The sequence below is a fragment of the Arvicola amphibius genome, chromosome X (assembly GCF_903992535.2).
Source record: "Arvicola amphibius chromosome X, mArvAmp1.2, whole genome shotgun sequence".
Taxonomy (NCBI): Eukaryota; Metazoa; Chordata; class Mammalia; order Rodentia; family Cricetidae; genus Arvicola; species Arvicola amphibius.
Genome location: NC_052065.1, coordinates 34,078,899 through 34,105,228, shown reverse-complemented (window position 1 = coordinate 34,105,228; position 26,330 = coordinate 34,078,899). Strand labels below are relative to the sequence as shown.

General features: G+C 45.9%; 1 protein-coding gene across 2 annotated transcripts; it reads right to left on the bottom strand.

Moving 5' to 3' along the window:
• Positions 1-2,422: 2,422 nt before the first annotated feature.
• Positions 2,423-24,941, bottom strand: Uba1 (ubiquitin like modifier activating enzyme 1). 2 transcript variants are annotated; one of them, XM_038316254.2, is made up of 27 exons: positions 24,810-24,941; positions 23,998-24,096; positions 16,415-16,531; positions 16,235-16,293; positions 15,964-16,132; positions 15,741-15,875; positions 14,741-14,847; positions 14,415-14,505; positions 14,183-14,315; positions 13,575-13,672; positions 13,150-13,296; positions 12,840-13,016; positions 12,624-12,728; positions 12,457-12,537; positions 12,066-12,221; positions 9,358-9,523; positions 9,037-9,233; positions 6,988-7,052; positions 6,576-6,771; positions 5,703-5,777; positions 5,392-5,581; positions 4,311-4,399; positions 3,981-4,073; positions 3,665-3,856; positions 3,143-3,244; positions 2,925-3,025; positions 2,423-2,746 (listed from the first exon to the last, which is right to left on the bottom strand). In XM_038316254.2, the coding sequence occupies exons 3-27, from the start codon at positions 16,529-16,531 to the stop codon at positions 2,611-2,613; spliced, it is 3,177 nt and encodes a 1,058-aa protein (XP_038172182.1). In that variant the 5' UTR covers positions 23,998-24,096; positions 24,810-24,941; the 3' UTR covers positions 2,423-2,610. The 2 variants fall into 2 exon arrangements, with proteins under 2 accessions (XP_038172182.1, XP_038172181.1); XM_038316253.2 differs by lacking the exons at positions 23,998-24,096; positions 24,810-24,941 and adding an exon at positions 21,198-21,417.
• Positions 24,942-26,330: the final 1,389 nt, after the last annotated feature.

Genomic DNA, 26,330 nt, shown 5'->3' with positions numbered 1-26,330 from the left:
GGACCCATATGATGGAGAGATCTCCACATATACACTATGGCATGTGACGCCCCCCCCCCCATTAAATGAATGGAATTCAATTTTAAAAATTTATGTATGGACACATTGTGTCATGGCACACAAGAAAGTCAGAAGACAACTTGCAGGAGTTGGCTCTGTCCCCCACCAAGTGGTACTTGGGAATCGAACTTAGGTTGTCAGGCTTGATAATTACCTGCTGAGACATTTTACCAACCCAGCTTGGTTTGAAACAAGACTTCACATAAGCCAGGCTAGCACAAACCCTTCTCTTCCAACTATTTCCCCAGTGCTGCAATTACAGGTTATGTACCACCACACCCAGCTCTATACAGAACTGGGGATTGAACTCAGTTTGGTGCATGCTAGGTAAGCAATAGTTACAGCCCTTGCCCATGTCTAAAAAATGATTGTGTATGGTTTTGTCTGCAGGTATATCTGTGTGTGTTCCATGTGCGTGCTTGGTGTCCAGATCAGAAGAGGACACTGGATCCCTTGGGACCATGGTTACATAGTTTTGATTAGGCATGCTGGTGCTGGAAGCCCAAACCAGGGTCCTCTGGAAGAACAGCCAGTGCTACTAACTGAACATCTCTCCAGCCCTTCAGCTTTAGTTAGTTGTGCTTATTATGTAAGTTTTGTAAGCCTTAGGACAGAGATGTTTTATTTGCTAATGTCTCAAATACCTATAATAGTGGCACAGTCACTACTAAACAAATAGTTGAGTAATTGGTTGGCATATAGTACCAGCACAAGAAGCACTAGCTCTTGTTCTAACTCTTAAGTCTGCTAGGTACAGGGGGCCCAACACTGGTTTGTTAAGCCCTGTTTCCTACCAGTCTGGTTTTGTAGTGATATATACACAGCAGTAAAATGGTATGCACAGTAGTGATCTAAGATACAGCCAGGATTAGTGGGTAACTAGCTGTTCTAATATTTTGGTCTCATGTAGCTCAGGCCACCTCCAGAGTGCTGGGATTACAGGCATGGACCATGGTTTCAGAAGTTGGTATCGATGGACAACGATATCATATACAAGAGAATCCAGGAGTAGTGGTGGTAAAGATACTAAAATGTACAGAGAATCAGTTATAATGAAAGAGGTAGAAAACAAAGTATGTAGGATGCCCATGAAGGAACCAAGATGGTAAAAAAATCAGTGCAAAGAATAGTATATGTACTGCTTGCCTGTAATGGTGTAACAGCAGTAAAGTGTGATAGTAGGAAAACTCTAAACAGATGGTACCACCATGAGACACCCAGAGGTACAGTACCTCTGTCATACAAAGTGGTGGGATGGGGGACTAAAAGGAACTATATGGAAGGATAAGTTCACTCTAATACATCAGACCAAGAAAAAATAGTATGGACAGGGGTAGGCAAGAGCAAACACTGCCTAGGGCCAGGAGCTGATTTAGGAGGTAGATGTGGGAACAGGTTATGATGGGAATTAGGCCAAGTCTGGGAACCAAAAAAAAAAAAAAAAAAAAAAAAAAAGGGAACCAAACCAAACCAAAAAATACCATCCGCCATGGATGGAGAGAATGGCCAGCTAGGTTGGCGTTTTCTTTTTCTTTCTTTGGTTTTTTGAGACAGGGTTTCTCTGTAACTTCGGAGCCTGTCCTGGAACTAGCTTTGTAGACCAGGCTGGTCTTGAACTTACAGAGATCCTCCTGCCTCCTGAGTGCTGGGATTAAAGGCATGTGCCACCACTGCCCAGCTAGTGTTCCAACTGTTTGGAACCCTCAGCTAAGACAAGAAAGTAGCACAGTAGCTCTGGGCTTGGTGGAGCCATTGATGATGAGCCTTTTGCTACTACCTGCATTAATCAATTACTCTTTGGCCCCACAGCCAGCTCTTCTCTGGAAGGTAGGAGGCCTGGGCACCTCCAAGATATGAGCAGAATGAAGCAGAAAAGAGACACAGTATTCTCCAGATGTCCTTAGCCAAGTATGTCCATAAAAACTACAGTGTGCCTTATGACATCAGTGTTCCCTAGATTTGCTGTTTACTGTCCTCAGCATGGACTCGAAATACCTGGACAGGCATTCCTGGCTGCTTCAAACTGGGGAAGGGATTTGCCCAAAGGATGGAATGCCAAAAATATGCTATCTTAGCCTTTTGCAGTCTTATTTGTTAAGTGTGTTCACTGTGAATGGAGGCAGTTAGGACATGGAGAACACAGGGTTTGAACCCAGCTCAAATCACTCAAATCACACAGACCCAGGTACCTGTTTATATAGCTTCACTCCATGCCTGTTACATAGAATGGACAAGAGAAATCAACTCCCATTATTCTCTGACCAGGAAGCTTGTAGCTTGAGTAGCTCATTGAGCTGCTATCTGAACCAGACATTTCCAGGATGTTCCTTTCTTCCCTGGAAACAGCCAGGATGGCTATATCTGGGTTATTATCTTTTTATTGGAATTTAGGTTCCAAACAAGGTACAAAGCAGTGGTGAGAGGGTCTCGGGATGCTGGGTGATAAGGGAATACCAGGCTTGGCTAGATGGACCACTGCCAGAGGCCAAATGGGAACTAATACTGGAAGGGATCTGGGGAAGAACTGGGGCTTAGGGAAATGCACAGAGATCAGCGAATGGCGTATCGTACATAGGGGACCTCGACGTCCTCGCCACTTTCGTCGTTGCAGCACAACTCAAGCACCAGTGCCCGCACGTGGCGGCCCAGCTTTCTCTTTGACACACGGCTCACAATTTCTGTCATCCTAGGGAAAGGGGTGAGGGTAAGGGCAGAGGGCCAGGAGGACAAAGCAAGAGAGGAAGGGAGGTAGGTGGGGACAGGGGAGGTGATGGGTAAGAATGGAACAGCTCCAAGCTGAGGCTCCCCACCCAATGAAAGGAACATAGGGCCTTTCCCAGCCTGCCCGACAATAGCCTACTTACGGCTGATCCAACCGTTCCTTGAGCTTAGCAGCTGGCATGAAGAAAGAATAGAGCATGGACACACCCTGGGACAGCATGGTGATCTCTAATTTGTGTTCTGTCTGGAGGGCAGAAGGGGGAAAAATAGCATTGTTTATGATGGTGGGAAGGCCAAAAAAAAAATCATCTATACATCCCATCCTCTAGGTGGGATGAGAGGGAGAAAGGACCTTCCTTACCTTAAAGTAATCAAGGAACTGTTTGAGGGTCATCTCCTCACCATTAGGCTGCAGCCCTTGTACTTCAAAGCGATCCCACAATGTCCATTCTTGATTATAGTACTGCAATGCAAGAAAAAAACAGGATGTGGGCCATTCCAGAAGTCCCAACCCTCTGCCTTCCCTGCCCCCAATTCATGCAAACCCAGTAAGTCAGATCAGAACCTTTTGTTCAAAGTCTCATGGCTCCCATGACACTCTGAGTAACAAGTGTTGAACCTTTACAATTGAATGACAAGGTCCTATGCCACAAGAAGAAATTCTTATTCGTATCTTCTACCCCTTATCTTCTCAATCACTCTGATCTACTGACTGTTATTCCTTCAACATGCCAAACATACTTTACACCTTAGTACTCTTGTAAAAAACATGCAGGTATATTTTAATAGGAACTCTGACCTAATGACCGGGTAAAATGCAAACCAAAGCCAGTTCTATTGATATAGCCCACTACAAGTCTCATCTTCTGATGTGAGCATGTACCTGGTGACGAGGTGCAGCAAGAGGTTCCGAAAACCCAAAGAAGGGCAGGGCCAAGTTCAGGAAACCATTTTTGTAGGAATCAAGCTGTCGGTGCCCCTGAACCACCTTGTACAGCTCCAGACATACAAGGCCAACTACAGCAGCTGTAGTGGTGGCAATGGCTGGGATGATCTTCCCTGCAATCAGCTTGCTCTGAGAAACAGACCAAGGAAGATGTTAGTTCTAAGTTGTAAGAGGTTGAAAGTCTAAAGAAGGACACAGATATAAGGAACTCAAGCCTAGAAATGGTAGAACATCAGGCTTAGAGTCCCCTTACCTTGTGCCGGTCTGCGGGGGAAATATCATAGTTTTCAGCCCGAAGATTGGATGCAGCCACAATGAAATCCATGTGGAAGTTGCTGTCATCATCCTGAGTAAGAAGAGGAGCTCAGATGAAAAGTTTTCCTGGCCTCTTGGGATGTAGGTATCCTCCAATGCAAATTACCTGCTGGTCTCCCCCAGATCAGAAGGAAATCTACGTGGCAGCCCATGAATCTGATCACCATAAAGGGCTGGACTGGCTCTATATTCTTAGATCCCCATTCTTTATAACCCTGTCTATGCTTAGCTCACCCCAACTGTCCTATCCAAGGCCCCTTCCAAGCACCTTCTCAAAGTCAATGGGGTACATCTTAAATCCCGGTAACTTGTCTGGGCTGGGCAATGTGGCTTTGAGCTCCTCAAGACGGCTGTCATCTACACAAAGAGAAAAAACACAGCCCTTTAGATGCAGGGAGTGAGGGTGAAAGCCTAGGTAGGGCAAAAGAAATTCGGTTAGATACAGAATTTAGAAAAAGAGAAAAAAAAAGAGATCCTAGAATGAAGGGGCAAATGGGAAAAGCAGAGCAGAACAGAGCAAACCTGAAAAAGGCTAGAAGAGGCTATCAAGATCTGGAGATATACCAGGAGCAGAAACAAAAACCACAGGAGAAAGTGGAGGTGAGGTGGAGTGATCAGATAGAAGGGGTTGTCAGTCTTGAGGACATACTGTATATAGAGACACAGAAGACATGGTGGGAACATAGGGAAGTACACAAGCATGAATATGAGAAGTATCTGAGGGGAAGGTGGAGAATATATGAAGAGAGGTGAGATAGGGAGGAGGAAATATATGGAAAGAAAGTCAGAAGGAACCTTGAGGAGGTAGAAGAAAAGACTAAAGGAAATATATAACAGTAGGTATTTCAGAAGGAAGACAGAGAAGAGGGAAGGTCAACACGGGGTGGGGGTAGTATGCAGAACTATAAACACAGATATCCAAAAGGGAAGACAGGGAGACTGAATAAATTATAAATTATGATGGGTGAAGACTATAGAGAAACAGGGTGGGAAGGATGCATGAACGGGGAGACATGGGGCACATGGAAGCAGTCAAAGTGGGCAAGAATCAGGGGGAAACCCCTGCTGGAGATCATACCCCCTAGATGAACAGATCAAGGAGAGGCAGAGAAAGAATAAAACCAAGGCAAATGCACACCAAGCAAGAACAAAGTTTGTTTTCCTGGTTGCTGGAATGGGAAAGAAGAGGAAGGGAGGGAGAGAATGTTCCCCCCAACAAACTGTCTTCCTTTCAGGGTGAGGGAGGTGCAAAGTAAGGTGAGGTCACAGAGATACTAAAAGAGGACTAATGGGGAAGCTAGGAACAGGTAGGGACAGTGATTTCTGACCAAATTGCCAAACACCCTCACCAACAGAGGCATTGGCGCTCTGTAACTCCTGGTCAGAAACATGGATCTTGACACCAGACTTGGGGGTGAATTCTGGAACTCGTACTGACTGCAGGAGTGAAGCCACAGCAGCTCGATCTTGAGAGCCAGTCAACCCATAGGTCTGGGCAAAAAGGTTGGCAGCAGCCATCACATAATCCAGATGCAGTGTCTAGGGGACAGCAGGGCACAGTAGGGTTAACACATCTGCCCTTGGATAGGAAGCCACCACCTCCCCTTCCCACCCACTCATCCTTTACCCAATCCCAAGAAAACCCGACAAGGAGACTTACATTGTTAACATCAAAAGTAAGTGGATGTGGACAACGTTTGGGTCCAGACCAAAATGGGGCCCCTGAGCTGGTAAGCTAAAACAAAGAAAGTTTCCAGAAGTAAGATATTGAAATGAAGGCCTCTCTGGCAATCCTGACTTGATCTTGGCTCTGGATGCACCCCACCTCACTACTCTTGGCTGGGTCCTTGAAGAGGGCTGGAGTCAATCATCTGAGACTCAACCACCATCAATTCTTAGATACTTTCTTCACAAATCCCTTTAGCAGGGCTGGAGAGATGGCTTAGAGGTTAAGAGCACTGGCTGCTCTTCCAAAGGTCCTGAGTTCAATTCCCAGCAACCACACGGTGGCTCACAACCATCTATAATGTGCAGGCAGAACACCGTATACATAATGAATGAATAAATAAATAAATAAATACAAACAAACAAACAAACAAACAAAAAACCAAATCCGTTTAGCAGATTGGACTGAATCACCAGACATGTACTTAATATTTATAAATACCAGTGAGTCAGATCACAACTGTTCCTCCTTCAAGCTAAAGAAAGGAACAGAGAGAAGTGATTTGTCCAAGTTCAGAGAGCTGGGATTTCAATAAATGACTCCTGAATCTCTGCTTCATGGTCCACTATAGCCCTGATAAAAATCAGGTCAGACTCAGCCTATACACCACAGTGAAGGGGAACAGCAAGAGAACCAATTAATTTGCTCTAAGAAAGGGAGAAATAAGATCATTCTTCTGACATCTCTTGCCTTGGATACCAGCCACATCTGAACTAATAACGGGGAGAAGTCACTTGAAGAGACTGCAGCAAACTTGTGATTGCAAGGAAACGCATGCTGCCATATGGACACATGAATGAACATTACCTGGTCGGGAGGAAAGTTGTGTAGCAGTTGTCGGATGTTGTTACAGTACTGGGTGTGCCAGTGGTGGCAGGCCCAGGTCACGCAATCACCCCAAGTCTGTGGTCGCTGCAGCACCAGGCTGCGCTGCACAGCCTCCAGCACCTCCAATGGCTGGGTACCTGCCAGCCGCAAGGTCCGTTCCACAAACTTGGGGTCTCTATTAGGGAGTGAAAAGAGCCAAGGGGCAATATTACACAGTGGGCCCTGAGGTAGGCTCTAGGGCAATCTTTCTCCACAGAAAACTTGTCTTGATTCCCCCATAGCATAAGTCAAGAGTCCTTTGAAAAGTGTGTCTAGTGCTGAGGGTGACAGCTGAAAAAGCATAGAATGTCTTTGCTGGCAGGCAGGAGAGTGGGGTGTGTAAGTTACTCACGTGAGGTACTGATTAACATTTTCTGCTGGCTGCTTGAAAAGGCCTTCAAATTCATCCCGGGCCCACTGCAGATGAACAAATGGATTTTATGGAATGATGGACAGAACGTTTCCATGGGTGAGAGTCATCATAGGTAACCCAAGTAGGAAATACACAGCAACTTGTGAAAGAGAAGCTCCTAACTTTCTCCACTCCTTCATTTTTGGCCTTTCAATTTAAGTCAATGAACTTGATCTAAGAAATAACTATCCTAATGTACGTGTTTAAAAAAAGCATCAAGAATTGTACACATGTACTATGCCTTGATGAAAAATGTGTACTGGCTAAATGCATTTTACAACTGAAAAACAAGATTTGCAGCAATTGAACTTGCAACAGTTCAATGCTGGGCACAATTGCATGAAACCCTAACTTAACAAAAAAGAGTAGACAAGTGTTTGTCTAAGTCCTAGGTTTGGTCTCCAGAACCAAAACACAAACAAGCAAGCAAGGAAACAAACAAAAATAGATCCAATCCAACAATGATTCCTATCTATTCTCTAGGGATTTAGCATAAGACATTGGCTCTATCCTCTTTTCTATGTGTACTTAAAGTGGTGCCAGTTAAACAGCCCAGTGAGATAAGAGAGAGGAAGAATATAAGGCACAAAGAAGTTAAGTTCATGGCCACAAAATTGGTGGGTACACAAAACTGACCCAACCACAGTTGGGTCAGAAGGGAAAATGAAAGATAGGTTTGGTTTTTCCCCACCCCTCTATTTCTACCCTTCCCCAATGTGTGGACTCCAACACTGAACCTAGAATTCTGATAGCAATGTAACTATACTTGTGGCCTGGGTGCCCGTCACACAGATGTGGTTACTTAACATTTTAGCTTCATTATATGCAGCACTGTTCCATATGTGCATCATATATAGACTATCATTGTGACATAGCAGTATTAAACTCGTTTTGCACAATTGATGGAGAAACCTGAATATCATGTGCTAGAGACAAATAACTAGAAGAGAGTGAAGGAAATGACGATTTTGTTTAGCAAGAAAATAATGCTTTGGAGCCAGACATGGTAGCATATGCTTATAATTTCAGTACTTAGGAAGTGGAGGCAGAAGGGTCAGTTTAAAGTCATCTTCAGTTATACAGTTAAGTTTGAAGTTAACCTGGAATACATGAGACACTGTCTCAAGAGAAACAAAGAGGAAAAGCTGCCATGTAGGTACTAGAAACTGAACATGGGTCCTCTGTAAGAGTAGCAAGTGCTTGGGAGGCAGAGACAGGTGGATTTCTGTGAGTTCAAGGTTAGGCTCCAAAGTTACAGAGAAACCCTGTCTTGAAAAAAAAAAAAAAACAAACAAACCAAAAAGTAGCAAGTGCTCTTAACCACTAAGCCATCTCTCCAGTCCTAATTTAAAATTAATGTGTATGGGTATTTTGCTGCATTTATGTTCGGGCACCACATGCACGCAGTACCCATGGAGGGTATCAGATCCCTTGAAACCGGAGTTAACACCATTGTGAACCGCCATGTGCCTGCTGGGAATTGATTTCAGGTCCTTTGGAAGAGCAGTCACTGCTTTTAACTGTTGAACTATCTCTAAGTTGTTAGAGTGTGACATCTAATGAACAGAAATCAAAAATCCACCACCTCTGCCACCTCAGTACTGAGATTAAAGGCATATGCTACCATGCCCATATCAATCTAAGAAAATATGGCAAATATTGTAAACCCTAGGTAAGGAATGACATTCCAGTAGTCATCATTCTTTTGTTTTTCTGAGATAAGGTAGTCCAAGGTGGCATTGACCTCACAGTCCTCATGCCTTAGCCTCTCAACTACAGGTGAGCTACCATGCCTACCAACAGCAGTGGTTTTTACCTGTCTATGTACTGGAAAAAGTCAAAAGTAGAAATTACAAGAATAAGTCATTTCAGAAGTGCCAACTGCCAAGTAGATGGATGGTAGAAGAAAACACGTCTTATACTTAAGCCCGTGACACTCAAAAGTCAAGGGCCTGGTGGAATTCCTCCCTTCCCCTGAGCCCCACTTACCTGTAGAGTGTGTTCAATGGCATTGGGAAAGTTTTTCAGAGTGCAGATGGGAATGGATTTCTCTGGCGGGTCCTGGCTAGAGCTGTAGGATTCTGTCAGGAAGGGGATCACCACCTGTACGTTGCCCTTCGTGCCCAGTGTGCCAGACTCCAGTAGTGGTTTCCGATAGTACACACAGCGGCGATCCATGTACATGCCTGTGTGATAGGTTAGGGACAATGATGTGATAGCCAGGAAACAAGGAAAGGCACACAGGGAAAGAACAAGAGGGCCCAGACTCTCCCTTTTACCCTTGCCTTCTTTACCAGCTTTCAAACTTACGGGCATCTACATTGTCCAGGGCATTGGCCACACCATCCAATTTTTGGAAAAAATCATCATCATAGATGCGCTCTGTATCAGGACCTACACGGTTCTGGTGGCTTGTCACCCGGATGTAAGGATTCATCTGGCGTACAGCTGCAGCGGCCGTGTCAGACTTTAACTTCTGTGAAGTTAAGATACAGTTGAGGGTACAATGTGGGACTCAGTTATTGGTGGATTCACTCAGTGTCATAAAGAGCTGTCCCCCTGAATGTTCATCTAGCGTTAGAAGAACCAGCCCAAGTTCAGGCGGCTCTTTGTTTAGCAGGATATTGAACGATAACACAGGCCAGAGCTGAGTCACATGTGGCAGTGAGATGGAAAAGGAAGCAAAAGACAAGCATCTATTGTAGACAATGGACTAGCCACCTCTTTGTCTTTTTTTTTTTGTTTTTCTAGACAAGGTTTCTCTGTGGCTTTGGAGCATGTCCTGGAACTAGCTCTTGTAGACCAGGCTGGCCTCGCAGAGATCTGCCTGCCTCTGCCTCCCGAGTGCTGGGATTAGAGGTGTGCGCTACCACCGCCCGGCTTAGCCACCTCTTTTTGTTTACCTGATACCTACTATTCTTTTGGGGAGCAGCAGGTTGGAGATTCTCCCAAACACAAGCAGACAAATAAGCATTAAGTGTTATGAAACCAAAGTCAGGTCACATCCCTCCTCTGCTTAGAACTCGGGCTCTCATCCCCACTCAAGGTAAAGTGAATTGGTTCCCAGGACCTCTCAGAGTAGAGCAGAGTTCTACAGACTATTATCTGGGCCTTGGGCACTTCCAACCAGAAGACCATCTAGTCCTCACACTCACCACAGCTTTGCAGAAATGAGGTCTTTCTTAAGGAACTAATGAGATTTGTAAACTAACCTCCCTAGCAAGCCCAGGTGGCTCCTTTACACTTTGCAACGTACCAACATTGACTCCATATCTCACTGTTATATTGTATCTTTGTTATTTTGTTGTTGTTTAGAAACAGGATGTATGTAGTCATGGTCATGGAACTCACTTTGTAGACCAGATTGGCCTCAACTCAAGAGATCTGCCTGTCTCCTGTGTGCATCTGCGGGCCCAGCTGTATCTGTATTGTATCTATTATGCATTCATCCTTTACTACTTACCTTCCTCCACTAGCACCTTTACTCTTTTTGTTTGTTTGTTGAGACAGGGTTTCTCTGTGTAGACTTGGCTGTCCTGGAACTCACTTTGTGGCCCAGGCTGGCTTTGAAGACAAAGAGATCTGCTTGCCTCTCAAGTGCTGAGATGAAAGGTATGAGCCACCATGTCCTACCTCATTTTATTCTTTAATGTACCTCAAGTATGTACAACAATAACTCCTAAAGTAACTATTCAGTGAATAAATTAATGAACAGGAATACTGGGCAGTGATACTGGCCTTATAGAAGGTCTCACAGATTTCTGAACAATGCCATCATTCAGGAGGCCTACTTTGAAAATGGCCCTTGGTTGGAGTCTAGGATCTTGGATTTTATGGAAAAGTTCCCATCGCTCCTTCACCTAATAATAATGGCTCAGTGTGCCTGAATTGTTTGTAAACAGTATGGTTTATGTTAAACACAGTCTTTTCTCCTAGAGTCAAGAAACCAGATCCCAGCAAAAGCCCTAGGTAGAGAGATGGGCAGGCTTCCCTGGCTAGAAACTTTTCAGGCGTATTGTTATATTTGTTACTGGGGAAATGAAGTCCATCTTCTGCAACTCCACTGGGAGATAACTCTTAGACACTTGCTGCTGATTTAACTCCATGAACCTTTCTTCCTTTGCTGATTATACTGTGTCCTTTTTCTGTAAAAAAAAATCAGCCACTAGTACCCCTTAGGCAGGCACTGAGTTTGGGAATATTTTTGGGAACCCCTAATACACTGTTCCAGAGCAGCACTGATAAGAGCTGGAGTGATGGTTCAGTGGTTAAGAGCACTTGTTGGTCTTCCAAAGGACTCAGTTTTGGTTTCCAGTGGCTCACAACCTCTTATAACATCCGATGGCTCACAACCTCTTATAACCCCCCAAATTCCAGTTCTAGAGGATCCAACACTCTCTTCAGGCACTAGGCACTCACACATACATATAAAATAAATAAAGATATCGTTGCTGTTTTCAAGACAGGGTCTTCTCACTGTGCAGCCCCAGCTGTCTGGAACTGGCTTCTGAGTGCTGGGATTAAAGGCGTGCCACACCACACTTGGCAATAAATCAATCTTCTTTAAAAAGTTAAGGAAAAAGTAAAAGGAAATGAAAGGATAGGGGCTGCCAGGCTCCAGCACTCGGGAGGCAGAGGCAGGCGGATCTGTGAGTTCAAGGCCAGCCTGGTCTACAGAGCTAGTTCCAGGACAGGCTCCAAAGCTACAGAGAAACCCTGTCTGGAAAAACAAAAGGGCAGGGGCTATAGCTCAATGGCAGTCTTTAACTAGCTACCCAGTATTTGTAAAGCTCTAGACTCAATCCCCAGTACTGAGAGGAAAAAAAAGAAAGAATGAAAAAGAAACTGACTCGATGGTGGCTCAGAGGAGAGATGAAAATGAACGATTCAAGGTAGGGCTACTTAATTTTTGCTAAATGAATGACAGAAACAGAGGGCAAAAAGGGCAAATTCTGGGGACAAGAAAAAGGAGAAAAGTGAGATGTCAAAGTTCCATCTTCTACTTCCATTTATCTCACCGTGACATCCCAGGGCCGGAAAAGAAACTGTCGATTCAGATTTGATTTCTCAATGGTGTCCATGTCTGTGACAATGACTTCTCCACCCTCTCCACAGCCTAGCCCAATCATGGCAAAGTTTTTGAGCAATTCACAGCCAATGGCCCCTGCACCCACCTAAAAACATCCAAGAAGAGACACAAAGGCAAGTCAGGGTAAAGCAAGCGGATATAAACCATAAAATTCCTCATGCCTGCAGGAGACAACAGGATTGAGCAAAAAGGTCTAGTACCACATATTTGGTCCCAGGGTTATAAAGACACCCCCCTTCAGAATGCAAAAGAAAACCCCAGAGGGAGTGGCCAGAGACCAAGGGATGTACACATGCTAGGTGTCCAATGAGGTCACTCACCAGGAAGTACTTTTGCTTGCCCAGCTTCTCTTGAAGGTCTGAGCCAAATACAGCTACCTGCCCATCATAACGGTTTTGACGCTGGGGGATATAAAGTGAGGAGGGTCAGAGAGAAGCTTCCCTAGAAACACCCCAGATAATGCCTTCCTTCTGGTCCATTCCCATACCGGGAGGCACTTATCCTCTGTAAGAGCCTCTTTGTCTTCTGGGAGACATTCAAGAGCATCAAAGTATAACCACTGCATGATGGGCATAAACTTCCCAGAGCAGGCCTAGTGGAGGAGAAGGAAAAAGAAGGTGGTCAGTGATAAGCAGACCCTGGTACATATGGATAGCAAATAATGAAGGAAAGGCAAAACCCACTCCATTCCCACCCTGCTAACCTTCATAACTTCCTGGGCAGCGAGGCCCCCAATGAAAGCATTTACGGGTGCCAGGTCCCCAGCAGCAACATAAGCTAGCTTCCGTATAAGGTCTTTATCCAAGTTGTCCTGTTGCACTGCAGGTGGGGACCGAGCATTCACAGCCTGAGCTAGGCCCACCAGTTCTGTTGCATCTTCCTGGTAGGGCAAAGGAAACACGTAAGCATCTCTCAGGCTACTGTCAGGAGATGGACAGTAGACAGGCAGAGGTATGGCGGGCCTTTAGCACCAAGGATTTCTATTCTGGCTGGCTGCTGGACCACCTACCCACCTCATTTCGTGGTCGAGGTGGTCGGTTGTGCTGAGCACAGAATTGGTGCAGAGCTTGGAAGCCAATGTGCAGTTGGGCAGGGCGAGAAAACTTGGCAAAGTCAGTCATTACAAAGTCAGGCTCTGCCAGTGATGCTGGCAAGGATTTCTAAAAATGAGAAGAAAGGAACAGAGAATTTGAAACGGTCTAGTGCAGTGGTTCTCAACCTGTAGGTCATGACCCCTTGGCAAACCTCTATCTCCAAAAATATTTACGTTACGATTTGTAACTTCACCAAATTACAGTTATGAAGTAGCAACAAAATAATTTTATGGTCGGGAGGTCACCACTACATGAGGAACTGTACTAAAGGGTTGCAGCATTAGGAAGGTTGAGAACCACTGGTCTAGAACCACCCACCAAGAACCACTGTACCCAATACTCACAAAGCTAATCTTTTTAGGTACTTTGACCTGACTGACGATACCTCCACGGATGTAGTCAGAGAAGTTGGAGGTGTCACATATACTAAAGGTATAAGGACCTAGAGTGGATAGGGAGGCTGTCAGTCTTACATACCCTCCTTAAAGTCCACACAACTCAAGAGACAAGGAAAAAAATGCCTGCCTGACCCAGTGCAGATGCCAGGTACTACCTTTCAACCCCAGGCCCCATTCGTGAGATCAGAAACCATCTCCTCTGCCCCAGAATAAGTTCAGACCCTATGAAAGCCTGTGTCCCTGACCCCAAGTCTACACTGGTGCTGTTTTTACCCAAACCAGCTTAAACATGAGCAGATCTTCTGATTTGAGAAGATCTGCTCTGTTCAAAATACAAGAGGCTCTTTCACCTCAACTCAGATCCTAGAGGCCCATGCTCCTACTAACAATTCAAACATAATTGGTCCTTCTTGCCCATGCCCATCAGCTCTGGTGGGATCCCAGATTCTCTGAACCACCTCAGGCACTCAGGCTATGGCTCCCCTCAGTCTTAACTCAGGAACTCCTCCCTTTGATCTCCAAGACCCTAAGGTGCCCTCATAGTCCCAGCTCACCCAGAACTTTGATCTCTATGGGCTGACAGCCATTGAGTTGGATCATGCCCTGGACTTCTGAGAATGAGACAAAATCACCACTCTCAAATCCATGCCGGGCCTCGTCAAGGCAGGTAACCACACCGGGATTGTCCTGGTTAAAAAGAAGTGAGCAAGTTAAGGAATAAGAGAAGACAGAGAGGACTGCCATTGCCTGTCTGTCTGCCAGGACCACTGGGGATGGCCTCCTTACCTTGGTCACCATTGAAACCATGGCACTAAGTGGCTGCTCCCCATTGGAATCTGTGAGGACCATTTCCTCTCCAAAGTCACAGAAAAGTTGCCTGTAGAGAGTGGCAAGATGACTGATGCCTGAGGCTCACAAAAGTCCCCAGGCATCCTTCAAGGTGCAGTGGATACTGCTGAGAAAACTTGGCACATCACAATGGGGATATAACAGCACTAATGTCACACAAGAAGAGGTGAACACATAGAATATAAAACTTGAGTGGCAAAAGAGGGATGAGGGTCTTTGGCCTAGGAAAGTTTGTGGGGAGAGGCATGGAGAAGGGCACTCACCCAAATAAGCCTCGTGTATCTGCCACCACTAGCTTGATGCCACGGCTATGACAGAACTCACCCACTCGTAGTTGGTCTTCCAGGGGGCTGTTGGTAAGGACCACCACCTGTGGAGAAACAAAGCCCAGGTCAAGAGCCCAGAACTAGAATTGTCCAGGTTCTCCCTGGTCCTCTAGGCCTCTCTCATAAAGACCTTCTGGGGAGCAGACTCAGTGAGAGGAAAAGACAGCAAGGAGAAAACAAAGGCTTAGAGCATGTTGGGAAAGGTAGTGGTACTGGGCACGGACTGCAGAATAGCTGACTCACTTGTTTGCTAACTGCCTATAACCCTGCCATGCCCCATGAGACATAGGCAGGGCAAAACTACCTCCAGCCAGAGTCTGTGCTCACTCATACCATACCTATCTGTTGGTGGCTCTCAAGATGCTGCCCACTCCACCCCAAGTTTTGAAACTGCTCTCCACCTTCTCCAGGAACATCTATCCCTGCCTACCAGGATGAGCTCCTACAACTTTGTCAGATTGCTGCTGCTCCTGCAGCACCTTGACCCTTGAGGACCTTAGCCCGACAGGGCAGACTTTTAGCTCTCATAGCCCAGACTTTTTAAAATTAGTAAATGCCCATGCCACTCTCCCTGTGTCCAAATTACTATTCTTTATTCTTAACCCTCAGAGGAACCCCATGAAATCAGTACTGTTGCGTTTCCTATTATTCTGAAATGGAAAGAGTAAGGCCCAGGATCTAAGTGACCTGCCTAAAGTTATACTAGAAGAGCTAGACACAGCAGGACAGTTTGCCTCCAGTCTGTTCATTACTATGTTGTTTAAGTGGTGTGTCCACATCTTTCCCCAATAGGTAGGCCCAGGGTCTCACCTTCCCTGCATCCTCTCTGATACCCCAGACAGCTCATTAAATAGTGAATAGTACCAAAAAAAAAAAAAAAATCATCAAAGATGAGTTCCAAGAAAATCAAGCAGGAAACTGAGCAGTGGCCAAGTACCTGGAAGCCACTAAGGAAATCCTCAACCAGAGGCCCAGTGTAGGCAGTGACAGGCACATAGCTGTTGAGTTCAGCAAGTCGGGGCTGAGATACCTCAGCCCGATTTTTACCGATGTCTTCCTCTCGAAGGTAAAACTGCAAGAGGGGGTGGCAGAGGGATAAAAGTGAGATGGTTGTGGCACACAAAGGCTGCTGCTTGAAAAAGATTGTTGGGAAGAGGTACCTGGGAGGAGAGATCAGCCCACTGGGTAGTGCCTTGGTCATGTAGGGTGACAGCCTTGACCCCACCAAGGATGATGTTCTTAGCAATTTCCACACCCAAGCCCCGCAAGCCTGAGACAAGCACGCTGGATGTCTGGAGCCTTTTCATCGCCTCATGGCCCAAAACATACCTGTCAAGTTAGAAGAGATTCCAGGTCATTGTCCAGCCCACCTGATTGATCCAAGTACTTCAGTACCCCTTCCCACTTCAGGCAGACTTAGGCCTAACTTACAGCTGCCGGGAGTAAAGGCCCTCGTCTATGTCTGCTTCACTGCCGTTCTTCGCCATTCCCTGGGGATGGAGAGCAAGAAAAGATTCAAGACAACAAGCACAAGTGGGGTATTAAAATGGAAAGCAATAAGACTCCTCACCCCATCATCATGCCAGCTAGTCTCCATGGGAAGGTACTCACGTTGGTTGGCACTGAGGGCACTTGGGACAGCACGGACTGGGCAGGGGAGCAGTTTGAACCCGGCTTTGGATCAGGCCCGGACACGCGACGTTTCTTGGACAGCGGCGAGCTGGACATCTAGTGGAAAAATGGCAGCAAAGAGGTGAGCCTAGGATACATGGGGATATTTTTCTGGTATTTTTTGTTTGTTTGTTTTAAATACAGGGTCTCACCATGTAGCCCTGATTGGCCTTGAACTATTTTTTTTTCTGTTTATTACTGGTAATAATTGGAGAAGACTTACGTATTAGCAAATCTACTTTAGAAAAGAAACTGGTAGTAGGGCGGTGGTGGTGCATGCCTTTAATCCCAGCACTTGGGAGGCAGAGGCAGGTGGATCTCTGTGAGTTTGAGACCAGCCTGGTCTACAAGAGCTAGTTCCAGGACAGGCTCCAAAGCTACAGAGAAACCCTGTCTCGGAAAACCAAAAAGAAAAACTGGCACAGAGAGATAAAGTGGCTTGCCCAGGTTCAGACCGCTGTCAGACCCAAGATTTGAACCAGGTGGTTTGGCTTGCAAATCTACACAGCTGAGTGCTAAGTCATTTTGTCTCTCACTAGCCCAGCATAAGGGAAAGGCCCCAATCCTATGGAGTAAAAGACCATTCTCAGAGAACAGATGTGGACTTAGGAAGTACTCAGGTTTTAAATCTTGACCCCTTTATAGGTATCATGTGGAGTTGTTCCCTCACTTTAATATGGCTCCAGGGTGTTGCTGAGATGAGAAAAGATACAGACCGTAGGCCCTAGTGGGGCTCAGGGCAGAGCTTAAAGTCCTGCCCTTTTCCTAGTCTTAGCGGTAGAAAACAACACAGGCCAATAAAACAGGCTACTGGAAGAGAGAAAATGCATACTTCTAACTAAAGTCTCTTCTGCATGTGAAGTCCTTCAACAGGTTAGCAGGTCAGAGGCCACACTAAGCACTTTATGAGCCTTGTCGCTGTCTGTCCTCAGGGCAACCCTGTGGGGATTGCACTACTATTTACCCTAGCTCACATGGAAGGAAAAACTTCATTCAGGGATGTTTGGTGAAGACCAAAGTTCCTACTCGGAGTGGTTGAACTGGGATCAGACCAGATCCAATGACTCTGAAGTCCAAGCCACTTCGCGTTAGCAAGTTTCATGCTCTCAATTGTCCTGACCCTGCAAGGCAGGATTTAAGGTCCCTGTTGAACAAATGAGAAAACCTGAGCTCACATGGTCAAGTGACACACTAGATCCCAAAGGGGAGGAAAAACACCACCAATATAACCTGCTGTTGGAAGTAAAATCTAGCGGCGGTGGACCCAGATGCTCATAAATAAAAGATAGAACCCAGAATCATTTTTCAGGCCCAAAAGCCCTTCAAAGCACTGAGTATTTGCTTATACCCTGTCTTCTACTCACACAACTGCTCCGACTCTGAAGCCTTTTCTGACCCTCAATACCACCAACTGCAGCCAACATACCTAAGATTCCATCTTGGCACTATCACTTTCTAATATGAACACAATGACAAGCACTCCCTACCATCTACCCCATCAGTCCCAAGAGGAAAGGGCTTTGTCTGACTCTAACAATGCCTGTGAACTACATAATCCTATGCTCCTACCAGAAATAGAAAGTGAAAGCTTAAGGAACTCCACTCACTTGCCCTGGGTGTCACTTGCCCAGTATCATGCAGCTGGTAGCAGTTTGTGAGATTTTCTTAGGTGAGTAGTGTCAGTATTTGGCTCTGGGTCCAGCCCAGACTGCTCAAGATGGAAGGTAAAAAAAGGGAGAGGAGGGGAGGCAGGAGGCTGCCTAGAGCCAAAGTCTGTCAGAGAAATTGCTGGGAATGCTTAGATCCAATCTGGGTAGAAGAGGCTTGATAAATTAGGAGCAAGTCAAAAGCAATTCCTATTTTCCATTTACTGGCAGTGACTTGGCATGAGATCTCATTTCCTCTAAGTCAAGTTTCTCCAAAAGTTGGGAGAAAAGGAACTGCCCTCCTGATGAGGCTTAAAAAAACTATCCGTGGTTTCAAAACTCAGGGACCCGAGGACATGAGTTCCTCCCCAGGCTCCCACAGCGGCCTCTAGTACTTAGTTATCTCCCTTGCTTTGTCAGCGGCTGGTTTGTCCAGGGCATATGCTTTCTCTACTCCCTACATCAGTCAAGACCCAGGACCAGAGAGCTCTTTATCAGACCTTTTACCTCTCCACCCCTAGTGCTGGCAGGCAGCAAGAGTCTAAGCACGGTTGGGATGACTATTCAAAAGTGGACTTCGAAGCCAGGTGTGGCAGTACATGCCTGCAACCCCAGTGCTTATAAGGCAGAGGCAGGAAGACTAAATTTCAGGCCAGTGTGAGCTGCACAGTGAGACCCCATTTCGAAAAAGAAAATAAAAAGGGACATTTTAATTGCCAGATTTTGGAGAACCCCTTTATCAAGGCAAGTGGAAGGAATCTAAGGCAGGGACCCCTGGATAAGAGCTAAAGATTCTCCCATCCCCATTCAAAAAAAAAAAAAAAAACCCAAAAACCTCAAATCCACATCGTCTCTCTGTCTCTGAACATGTACTTAGCCTTCTCTGTTGGGATATATCTTCCATAACTTGCTTGGCAAAACTGAAATTAAAGCATTTCAAAACTTACCTGGGGTCTCTATAACCGATGACTGAAGCCTAAGAATAATCTACTCCCAAAACAGAGATTGGCTGAACAGGGGAAGCCTGGGGTAGGCTTAGGAGGCACAAAACCAGCAGATTAACTCGAAGAAGCTACAGTACTGGGGAGGATGCTGGGGCCTGTCAGGCTTCCTGGGAGGTGTTAACTGAGAAGTCCTTGAGAGTGTGAGAAAGGCATTGGGAAGTGATTGAGCTCAAGGAGCTCTGAAGGAGACAGGAAAAGAGACCCCAGCAGGCCTTACAAGTACCAGGGGCACAGGGCAAAGTCTTGACTTAAATCTTGGGTCTCTAGAAAGAAGTGGGAGAATACAGAACCTGAGACTACTGCAGGAAGGTGCTGGGGCCGAAAGAATATCAGATTCCAGTGATAGAAACCCTTCACCAAAAATAATGGGAATTCACAGAGAAAGGTCTCCATGCTGACACTAGAGCGCCAGGAAGCCATGAGATTAACTGCAAAGAAGCTAGGAGAGGTCTCTGAGGGCACACTCTTGAAGAGGGATTTCTAATGGAGCAACAAAGGCCTTGTGTTGTTCTAAAAGGCAACAAAGCTGCTCTAATAGGGTGGAAAAGGGCAGATAAGTTTCAGATAGCTTAAGCCTTAAAAAGGTTACTAAGTGCTGAGGATGGTGGCACACACCTTTAATCCCAGCACTAGTGAGGCAGAGGTAGGCTTGCCTGGTCTATGTATCTATATATTTCAGGGCAGCCAAAGCTACCCTGTCTCAAAATAATAATTATAAAAATAAAGGTTACCAAGCAAATCCTGGCTAAATCCCCAAGTGGAGTTAGGTTTCTCTAGCCAATTCTGTGACTCCATGACTCAATAAATAGATATTAAAGTTTTCTACTCTGGTGGAGGATAAGTAGGCCTATTGGAGAAAGGGGTATCTGACAGTAATAGTGGGGTTAAGTGAGGCCAAAAGCAAAAGCTGAGACATCCTGAATGAAGACGCTAGGAACCTTTAAAAGGATAAGGGCAGATTCTGATGCCTGTTGGCCTGTTGTTAGATTAAGGAATCTATAAGGAGAGAAGCTACTCTGTTATCTGCTTTTGAAGGCAGAAGTTGGGTCTAGGATGAGACTGTCTGGCAGGTGAGGTTACAAATCAACAGGGTCTGAAAGAGTAGATGGTAGCAGGAGATTACTGATGGAGAATTGTGACCAAACAGGTCCTCCCTAGTGTCTAGTCCCCTAAGAGGCTCTAGAGGAAAGATACTGGAGGTTAAGGATGGCTGATGGGGAAAAAGATGAGGCCTATTGAGGGGACAGCCTAAGAACAACGAGAGCATGAAAAAGGAATACTTAAAAGCAGGCAAAGTCTCTAAGGGCAGATCCTAGGAACCAACAGAGCCTCTTAAAGGCAGATGCTAAAGAGTCTAAGAATGCCAGGTTACTATGATGATGCTATCTATGTCAAGGCAGCATTGGGAGACCTCAAATGTGGGAATGAGTCTCCACAGGAAGGCCAGGCAGATAGCTTTTCACCGGGTCTAATCCAGATGGCAGCTCAACAGACAGATAGTATCCTGGGAGGAGGGGGAGATTCTGGACGAAAATGCTAGACAAGGCACTTCTTTCGGAAATTAAGGCCATGAAGACCCTTCCTGAAGTCTGGCCCCTCTTAAGCCATGAGAGCAAATAATGAAGGATTAGGAGTCTCAAGGGAGATTTCAGGGATCGGGACAGTCTACAATAGCACACAAGTATGGACGGCTTTTACAAGCAGTAATGCTGAATTTCTCTGCCTTTATGGGAGACTGTCGGGAGTTCTGATAGGAAGCGCAGGGCTCTGGACGGGATCAAGATATCTTGTTATAGATGTTGAGCCGGAAATCTCCAGAAGCCGAGATGGAGGGGGGGGGGGTGTCTCACGTCAAGGTCAGATCTCAGAGCCCAAGGGAATAGGGTGGTCCACGACAGAAATGATCCATTCCGCCCCAGGATTTGTACTCCCCCCACACCCGCTTGTCTAGTGATTGCTGATACCAACGACACCGCAGCACACCCAGACATAGGGCTGGCAGAGAGCCAGCAGGGACCCTCCCATGCTTCCCAGAGCCCTTGCTTCAAGCCAGGTGCAGAGAAAAGCTATTACCAATGCCGGTTCCCCGGGTCGCGCCGCCGCCAACTCCACAAGGAGCCGAAGTCAAGCTCGGCCGCCACCGTCCTTTTTCTCCTCCTCCTTCCTGCCGCCTGGGCCAGCTAGGATCACCGCCGCCTTCTCCTCCCCCGACTGCTGTGGTTGTGGTCTTCCCTGCCACCTCCCTCACGCCAGCAGCCGACACAAGATGGCGGCGGCAGAGCCCAAGGCCGGAACAAAACCTTGAGCCCCACCCCCAGAAACCCGGATGCAAGCGAACCGCGCCCACTCATGAATCATGTATTTTCCCTGCCTGCCGTTTGGGACTTCTGTAATTAGAAGGAGAACAGCTCCACCAAGTGGCTCCAGAGGCAGTAACTAGAAAAACAGGTAGAGCAGGAGGCCACACCCCATGGGCTATGAATAAAGAATAACTGCAGCTAAGCTGTCAAAGAAACCAAGAAAGGACCTCAAGGCCATTCTTCCTGATGGTGAATTATAAAGCAAGATGATGGTTTACTAAGACCAGGCAACCAGAAAGTAGATGTTAAAGCATGGCAATCACACCCCATGCTCATGAATAATGAATGTTCTTGCTGCTGCCGGGAATCAAGGAGACCAAAGCGACATCTTACTCATGAATAATGCAAAACGCTCAAAACAAAAGAGGCAGGCCTGCCTTATTGCTCCATCTCATACCCAGTAAGCAAGAAATGGGGCTACTGCAGGGAATATGCACTCCCTTGGCTCCTGAATACTGAATGATGCTATTGTGGCTGCTCAACTTGGAAACAGAAAGGTCAAGGAAGGTTGCATGGAAAGGCGGTGGTGGTGGGGGGTTCATGGCCCATGCCTTTAATCCTAACACTAGGGAGGCAGAGGCAGGCAGATCTCTGAGTTTGAGGTCAGTCTGGTTTACAAAGGGAGTTCCAGGACTGCCAGGGCTACACATAGACCCTGTATGGTGTGTGTGTGTGTGTGTGTGTGTGTGTGTGTGTGTGTGTACTAAAAGAAGGTCGCACCCAGGTAGTACATGCATAGTGGCATATGCCTATTAATCCGGGCACTATACGAAGGGAGATGAAAGCTGGGGAATCGTTAGTTTGAAGCCAGCCTGATTACCATGTCTCAACAAATTCTGTGAGGCTTGTGGGCAGAGCCTCCCAGCCAAGCTTGTGGGCCCTGCCCAACAAGCACAGATTATGAGGTAACAGTCAAGGTATGTGTCATAGGGGATAACCCTGCGAAGCCTGAGGGGAGCACAGTCCTTGCTCTTTATCCTTGACCATTTAGGGGATTCTCTTGTCCCAACTAAATCCAGACTCACTACATGCCTTTGATAGACAATGACAGTAATAAAATCAATTCACCTCAGGTTGGAGATGTAGGTTACGGATAAAGTACTTCCCCAACACCCTGGGTTCAATCCATAGTACTATAAAAAAAAAAATAAAACACACCAATCCCCACTTCAAAAAAAAATCTATCCAACTCAGATTGATAAAATGTATCATGAAAATGAGTATGGAAAGGATCTTTGAGCAGTGCTGCCACAAGGCATTGTAACAATTTTCAAATATATAGAACTAAAGTTAATATGTAAGCATATTTGAATTAATCTAAAATTACTTATGTGTGAGGATATATCTAGTCATTATAGAAAGTATCCACTTGAATGTTTTCAGATTCAGAAAATGGAAATTAAGAACAAGAAATTACCCTGTGATTGAATTTCAGTAAGTAAAACAGTGCCTGACACACATACCATATAATTAACCTGAGCAGTAGCAACACTGTTTTCTCAAAAGACAGGGTCTTGCTGGGGTGTGCTAGTAGGATTCCTGTAATTCTATAGTACTTGGCAGGCTGAGGCAGGAGGATCACTAATACCCGGCAAGTCTGGGGAAAAAGACCCTGGAGAAAGGGACATAGATAAACAGCCACACAGAGAGGGAAGAGAGGGAGAATAGAGAGAAGGGAGAGAAGGAGGGGAGAGAGCAGAGAGGAGGGAAAGGGAACAGAGGGAGGGGAGATGAAGGGGAAGAAAGAAAGGAAAGAAGAGAGCTAGTTTTGCTGTGTTGCCCATACTGGTCTCAAACATCCTTATTCAAGAGATCCTCCTGCCTCACTCAGTGTCCCAACTACTCCTTGTAATTCCACAATACTTGGCAGGCTGAGGCAGGCAGGTCCCTAATTCTCTGGCAAGCCTAGGGAAATATAGTGACAGCCTGGAGAAAGGAGTAGGAGACACAGAGGGTGAGGAGAGAGGGAGGGAGGCTATGAGTACCATGGAGCCCACTAGAAATAGTACCATTAAATTGGTTTGGGGAAGGGCATTATCCAACTCTGAAACCAGACAGGTCAGATTTGAATCCTAGTTCAGCCATTCACTGGGCGACTTTTAGGATAAATTACTTACCTGTCCTGTGTCTCAGATTCCTCATCTATGAAGTAGGATGAAACCTACTTTTGAGAAGTTGTGAAGATAAAATGGTTAATTAAAGTAACTAAATGGGTGTAAACTATTCTTATTATCCTAAATACCCACTTTTCGGGATCCGAAAAAGACTTGCCAAGATCCACAACAGTAAAGATGGATGGGATTTGAATTCAGAGTCTTGGTTAGTAACCTAGAATTACTGAGACATCAGGCATGAATAATACCCACGGCATCATCTCCGATAGATGCCAGGTTTAAATCCAGGAACCTGTGAGGGAAAGCAAACTGCGGATCCCGCAGAAGTTGTAAAGGCCACGCCCCTCATAAATTACACAGAGTAGAAAAGCTTTTTAAAATACCCTCGGGGCTACTCACCTTCACAGATTATTGTATGGATTATCAATAAAGTCTAGTTTGTGAGGCAGACTTCGGGATACCCCGTCAACACGCCCCTTCCGCACGTTGATCCGCCCCCTAGAGAGTAATTCATAAGCTGACACTTCTAGTGGACCAGGTGTGAAAGAGGGTTCGCACCACAGCCCCACCCCTCATAAATGAATAAAGCGGCAACCAAAGTACCGCTCTGCCCGGTGGCTCTACGTCCGCTCGGAAGAGCCCGGCAGAGAGTCTTTACCAGCCTCGGTTGAAAGGCTCCTTTCACAGCGTCTGGGCCCCTAATGTGTCCGGGTCTCACAGCCCAGGGTAACCAACCGTGCAGACCTCATCACCTAGTCAGAGGTCACAAAGGGCATTTATACCACAGTGCCACGTCGGTGGTGGAACCTTCCTACTGTCACCCGATCCGGTGCTAAGACAAGCCATCCCCAACCCCCCGCTTTGACTTTAGTAACTTCAAACTTCTCTCCTCTTGGGAAGCCCGAAAATCTTGCCCACCGACAGAGTACTCATACACAGACCCTGAGCCTCCCTAAGCGCCCCCTAAACCCTGCTTCCAAGGGGTACAAATCTGCGTCTGAGAACTACCCCCATAAAGCAGACTAATAAATACCACCCAAGTCCCCAAGAACCGCCTCCTAAGGGTCTCCTCAAAAGTAGACACCTTCTGAATGCCACCCGGGCCCCAAAACCTCCAAATATGCCCATTCGGGATCCCTGAAGTTGATATTAAGGAAGCACCCTCTTCCAAATGCAGTCCAGGGGCTTGAGGGCAATTTGCTCCCGCTCACCCCCAGTGCTGGGCGGAAGCTTCGCCTTCCTTCAGGAGATAAGCCGAAGCCACAGGGCAACGGAAGAGCAAACCACCTCCGTCGGGCAAAAAGAACTAGAGTTTGCGCGAGCTCGGAAGCGCGGGGCCTTAGAGGGCCGGGTCTGGGGTGTACCATAGGTGCCTGAATAGAGGGGCGTTCTCCCCTGCTTCTGTGTCCCTGGCGCTGGTTTCAGGCCCATATATCCCCCACAGATTGTGGTACGACCCCAATGCGCGGTGCATGCTGGGAGTGGTAGTCCAGTCCCGCTAATGCCTGGTGCACGTGGTGGGCATCAGCCCCTAGAAGATGGGAAAATGTAAGCCTGGGTTTATTTCCTAGAACTGTGTACTCTGTGAGGGTGGGAAAAGAAAACGGAACATGATAGTGCTCCAGATTAGAAGATACATCCAACCTAAGCACGGGAAGGCTGAGACTCGGGTGACCAAAAGCGTTCATTCATTTTTTTTTCCGTTTGTGCAGATCAAGATGTGGGCCAGGTGCTGGCACTTCTTCCTTGCCCTCATAGAACAATATTCTATCTTGAGAAACAGCAGGTAAACAATAACAAATAATAGCCTCACATATACCTATGCATTATAAGCAGCCGGTAACTACATAAATTATCATATATGAACATATATGCGTGTGCATGTTTTCCTTTAACAGAATCTCCTTATGCAATTTAGGCAGGTTTGGAACTTGCTATACAACCCAGGCTGATCTTGGATTTAGGAGCCTCCTGCTTCTTCCACCAAGTGCTGGGATTGCTTACAGGCATGTACCACCATGCCCAGCTGCAAATGTTAATATGTAAACGCTTTACATCTGTTTCTATCTAATGTATCTTATATTTAATGCATTGTGTAAATTATATAACAGTATGACTGACTATACATTGTATACACAGCTTATAAGCAACTGTTATATATAAAATCATACATCCCTTAACAATAGTGATAGTTTCTAAGAACTTAGGCAAAGTTCTTAAGTTACATAAAACCAAATGGTACAGTCCCTGCTCACCTAAGCTATATGGTTTAACCTAGGACTCCTAGGCTATAAACTGTATATATAATAAATGTGGCAAAGTATAAGAGTGGTATTTGTGCATCAAAACAGAGTAAAACTACCGCAAAAATACTAGACTATATGGGATGCACTTGGTAAAATGCTTGTGTAAAATGTGCAAACCCTGGATTTGATTCTTGGCACTTCAGAATAATAATAAAAATACAATAAATTAAACAAACACTAAAAACAATATGCTGGAGAATAGGGATGCTTTCTGTACCTACACCACTGTATATGATAATTGCTAAGTGCAATGGAGAAAAATAGACCACAGTAAGGTGAATTTGTTGGGATAGGTTGCAGTTTTACACAGGTGATGTGTAAGCAAAGATATTTAATGTAAAATGCTTCTATCACCTCAGATTCTGTCTTTCAAATGTTGCCAATGACCTTCACATTTGCTCATCTGATTTACTGAGCAGTGCAGAG